General features: G+C 37.4%; 1 protein-coding gene across 1 annotated transcript in view; it reads right to left on the bottom strand.

Annotated features, from left to right (window-relative positions):
• Positions 1-1,023: 1,023 nt before the first annotated feature.
• LOC137972652 (uncharacterized) overlaps positions 1,024-4,625 on the bottom strand; it is a 39,253-nt gene continuing 35,651 nt past the window's right edge. Inside the window, exon 10 of the mRNA XM_068819386.1 lies at positions 1,024-4,253. Coding sequence (XP_068675487.1) covers positions 3,823-4,253 — 431 coding nt within the window. The 3' untranslated portion in view covers positions 1,024-3,822. The remainder of the gene's footprint in view (positions 4,254-4,625) is intronic.

Genomic DNA, 4,625 nt, shown 5'->3' with positions numbered 1-4,625 from the left:
AAGCGTGTTAAAGCTCGACCAAGGTGAAATCGTAGAATTGGAGAATGAAAATTTAAAGCAAATCGAGGACTTCAGTCGTAAAATAGGTAAAATCGGTGGCCTTACTCGTAAAAAAGATAAAAGATCTTAGTGGTATCAAATCGGAAAATAGTAAATCGGTGTATACTGTTTCTGCGATTTACCGATAATCGCATTCACATTGCTTTAACATCCTTGCGGTACGATAAAATAATAATCATAGTTGGAACAACAGTGTCGACAACACTTTTCGCAACAGTGAAACTTTGATTAACAAAGCTTTTAGTGAAACCTGTGGGCAGAATGGCCAAAACATCTTGCTTTTCAAGAAAAGTGTATGCGGCTCCTGTTCTTGTTTTAAATTCTAATTAATAATTCCAAACATTACCGCGAATTTAGGGTTGATTGGCATTTATCAAAGTTGACGTCATCGCTTCTACCGAGATCGACCAGTAAGAACGCTCCGTCAACGGAGCGCCGGGGTTCCAAAACGCAATATGAAACCAATGCAGTCTCTCTTGGTGACTCTAACCAACGCCCGCGGTATTTGCGACCCGCAGTTTTAGTCATTAAAAGTTAACGTACGTGTTCGTTTCAACGATTCTATAGCAAAAGAGAGACTGCTTGCAATCTAGAACTCATGTTAAACACCATTTCTTGGACACTTATTGGGTTCAACAAATCCTCTTCAGCAAGGTAATAAGCTTCGTATAGAGCCATTTCAACCACAATCTGTAGCCTTTCCTCCTCATTCAAAGATTCATCACCGTTTACCAATGTCGAAATCGAACGAAAGCAACAAGATCCATCCCTACAGTAGTCACCGGCACAAATTCAGGAAGTTCCTGGGCTAGTATGAGTTGCTGCGCGCTAAACTCCACCTCGATTTTGCGAAATTTTGGCGTTCTCGAGAGTCCCTCTTGGTGTGTCACCTATGTGAAAATTCTTTAAGTGCCGATTGTGAAAACGTATGGTTTTTCAATTTTTAAAATCTTTTAGCCTTGTAAATATTGGTGAAAGAATTAGAGTAATTAAACAACCATTAAGACCTGTTAACCGAAAGTGTCTTTTTGAGGTGATATACTCTAAGAGAATTCGCCCAAAAAATTCATAACATCGATGTCTAAAATTAATCGAGGCTAAGTGTAAGCGCTTTCGTGGCATTTGTTATTGGTACTCCTTCCTAGCAAAACAAGTTAATTACAAACCGTTTTTCAGTGTAGCTAGCGAAAATTGTCGCCAAGAAAAAAACGTGAGACAAGTTTCCAGTGTATCATGTGCGTAATTTAGTTCTGAGAGTTACCTTCCTCGCAGGCCAGGGTATTTTCAGTTTTTTCTACTTTCAGGCAGTCATTTCATCACCCCTGGGTATGCGCAAAACTAGTGACTCGGAGACTGATTGTACATTTTGTATGCTTCAATTGAAAAGAAATGTACTTAAAATGGACTTCTCTTCCTCTCTAGGGGCGCGTTCGATTGACCGTATTCTGGAATAGGAATGCATGGAATAGAAGTTGGAAATCCTTCGTTTTTGTGGGGATTCACATTCATATTGTCAAACATCTGCTAAAATGCTATTTTAAACAAAGCTTTATTATTCTTGTTGCTGAAAAACGCCATACATAGTGTTTTAAATCATCACTCCACGTATTCTTATTCCGGAATAGGGTCAATCGAACGCACCCTAAGACTCACAAGGAGTCTTCGATAAAAGTGGTTTTGTTTAGTATACATGCTGTGGTGGGTGTTTAATACATAAATTTAGCCAAGCCTAAATTAAAAGCGGAGCTCCCGGGTTGTTTATTCTTACTGGCTGTAGGGTTAGTAAAATATAAAGTTTTCGAATTGCCCGCGTTTTGGTGTTTCCGGTTACTGCTTAAAGGGGCTAGGTCACGCTATTTTAGGCAATTTCAGCACTGATCGAATGGTCATAGAATTAACTAAAATATCAAAATAACTGTTCAAAACTATAGAACTCTAACAAAACACAGGGAAGCCAAGAAGGGACATGGATGGACAAAACTGGAGAAGATTGAAATGGATTGAGTTTGGGTAAATTTGAAAAACGTCGGCCCACCTGTTTTCAAATTTATATCAGTCTATATCAAAATGTAATTTACAAAGCTTGAAAATCATTCTCAGTTGTTATGTGGCCGTGATTTTGCAAATGAAAGACTCTTGCTCTGCCAATATGACGTTTAGAGCTCATAATTAACAAAATTAAACAAAATTACCTAAAATAGCGTGACCTAGCCCCTTTAATTAAATCATTTTCTTCGCTTCCTTCTATAAATTTATTGACTAACTAGTAAATTTCACGCGAAAAACCGATTTCGCATGAATCACGAAGCGAAGTGAAATTTACTGTGAATTTACCAGTTTGGCAATGAATTTTTCTTGAATCGCACGAGTTTTAAGAGAAAACATTGTCAAGCAAACCCTCAGCAAGCGAAAGGAAAAGCCAGCCAATAGGAATCACTCTAAAATTAGAAATCACAGACGTACTAGCTTATCTGACAGATCATTAGGAAACTCTTGTCAGTTCAAGGTAAAAAAAATTGTTGAATTGATAATACGCTATTCCAAAAATAAGACACAAACAGCAGTGATAAACATATTGAACTTGTTCATTTTGATTATGACTTGCCGTTTCGTATGTGCTCTACATACATTTTCAAAAGTAACCGTTGAAATTTAAAAGAGCTATTTATATATAACAAAGCGGATGAGGGGACTGGAACCTAGATTAAGCAAATAGTTAACAGTAAAATATATAATAATAATAATAATAATAATAATAATAATAGTAAAAACAGAAAAGATTAATAAAGCATCAGCTTTTCACTTCCGACCTTGACGTTGAAAGCTGGCTCAAGTTCTTGAATAAAGAAGGTCTCTTTTATTTTACAATGATAGTCTGTTTTGCCCTTCGCTAAAATATCAAAATGATCCCACTTGATGTTATGTCCAGTGGCCTTGACGTGCAGGTCAGCAATGGCTGAAGTATTGTCATTTTTAGCTAGGGCCTTAAAATGTTCGGTTTTTCTATCGTGAAGCCGCCGTTTAGTTTTATCGATGTAAAAACCATTACAATCCCAACAATTTGCTCTGTAAATAACTCTGGATTGTTGTGAACGATTAATACGGTCCCTGTAAGGAAAGAAAGATTTTATACATGGAGTGCTCTGAAAAACAATCTTAAGGTTAACACAAGAGTAGAATTTTTACCCACAAGATTTCAGGCGTTTAGCGACTTGGTTGCTTTGCAAACCTAAGTAGGGAAGTAGGATAACAATATCTTTCTTAGGAACTGTATGCACTGGATTGATATGCTGATGTTGTCTGTTTTTGTTCAAAACATCGTTGATATGATAGCTCATTATGTTTATCACTGCTGTTTGTGTCTTATTTTTGATCAAACTACGATGGCCCAATAACAAAACTATTTACGCTATTCCACTTTATCTCTGAGAACGAGATCATTCACATTTTGATACATTTCACTGAAACACGCCATGCAGCTTTGTTTGGAATAAGAATCGGAAAAAATATGACAACCAAGAAAGGACGAACTTCAAAAAAGACTCCAACAAATTACCTGTACGTGCTTGAAACAAACCTCTGAAAACACAAGCTAGTGATATTTATCCTTAATTTTACAAAAACTCATTTCGATTACATCTAAATAGCGGAGCACCATAGTTAAGAAAATATGACGTAACGGTGAGTATCGCTACAGGCTAGACATTACAACTACAAAGCAGCATATATGGAAATGCACCCTACTTGGGCTTATGTTTCCTCTCAAGGGTTTTTAAATTTTAAACTCTTAACTAGCTTAGTCTCCCAAGTTTCCTTTTCAATAGATCTGGGGCAGTCGATATAGCTTCGCTTTCTCACTTCCAAGGGTAGTTTACGGGCATCAATGTCATCAAGCTTAATGACGATCAAATTGTCATCTCTCCTTTCTGCGAGTCGAAGGAGGGCATACTCAAATTCACTTTCGCAAAAACCGCTGTTAAAGAAGTTCTTGGACACCACAGCAACTGTTTTTTTGGATGCGTATACACTGTTGACCATATTCTGTCGGTAAAGCACTCCAGGCATAAAATCTCTGTAGTGTATACAGCACTTTAAGCCATGCTTGTCCTCGAGAGTCGGAAGAAGAGTTCCTCTCACCCATTCCTCGTCCATTGAGCTGTAAATGATGAATGCGTCATATTCAAAGAGCAACGCTATAATGAAAGAAAAACGAAGTGACATCCTTGTGAAATTATAGTGTTTTAAACATGCATTTTTGTGCAAGAACGCGAGACCAGTAGTACCGTGGTTCAATGAGGAGATTAACTTGGCGAGGCGCAAAGAAAGAAAAGCAGAGCGAAAATGGAGACGCACTGGCCGTAGATTTGACATGTTGGACTATAAGGAAAAAAAGAACTATGTAAATAATATAATGAACGAAGCACGGATAAAATTCTATCAAGACTTCATTGAAACGCCTACAAAACGCCTAAACGCCTACAAGCAAACAATTGCAAGTAAGACTCGAATGTTACGGAAAATGAAAACAAGCTTGAGGTTGATGTCACTTAATTAACTCTTGAGGA

This window comes from Montipora foliosa, chromosome 10, assembly GCF_036669935.1.
Source record: "Montipora foliosa isolate CH-2021 chromosome 10, ASM3666993v2, whole genome shotgun sequence".
Classification (NCBI taxonomy): domain Eukaryota; kingdom Metazoa; phylum Cnidaria; class Anthozoa; order Scleractinia; family Acroporidae; genus Montipora; species Montipora foliosa.
The sequence above is the reverse complement of the archived record's forward strand: the minus strand, read 5'-3'. Positions and strand labels throughout refer to the sequence as shown.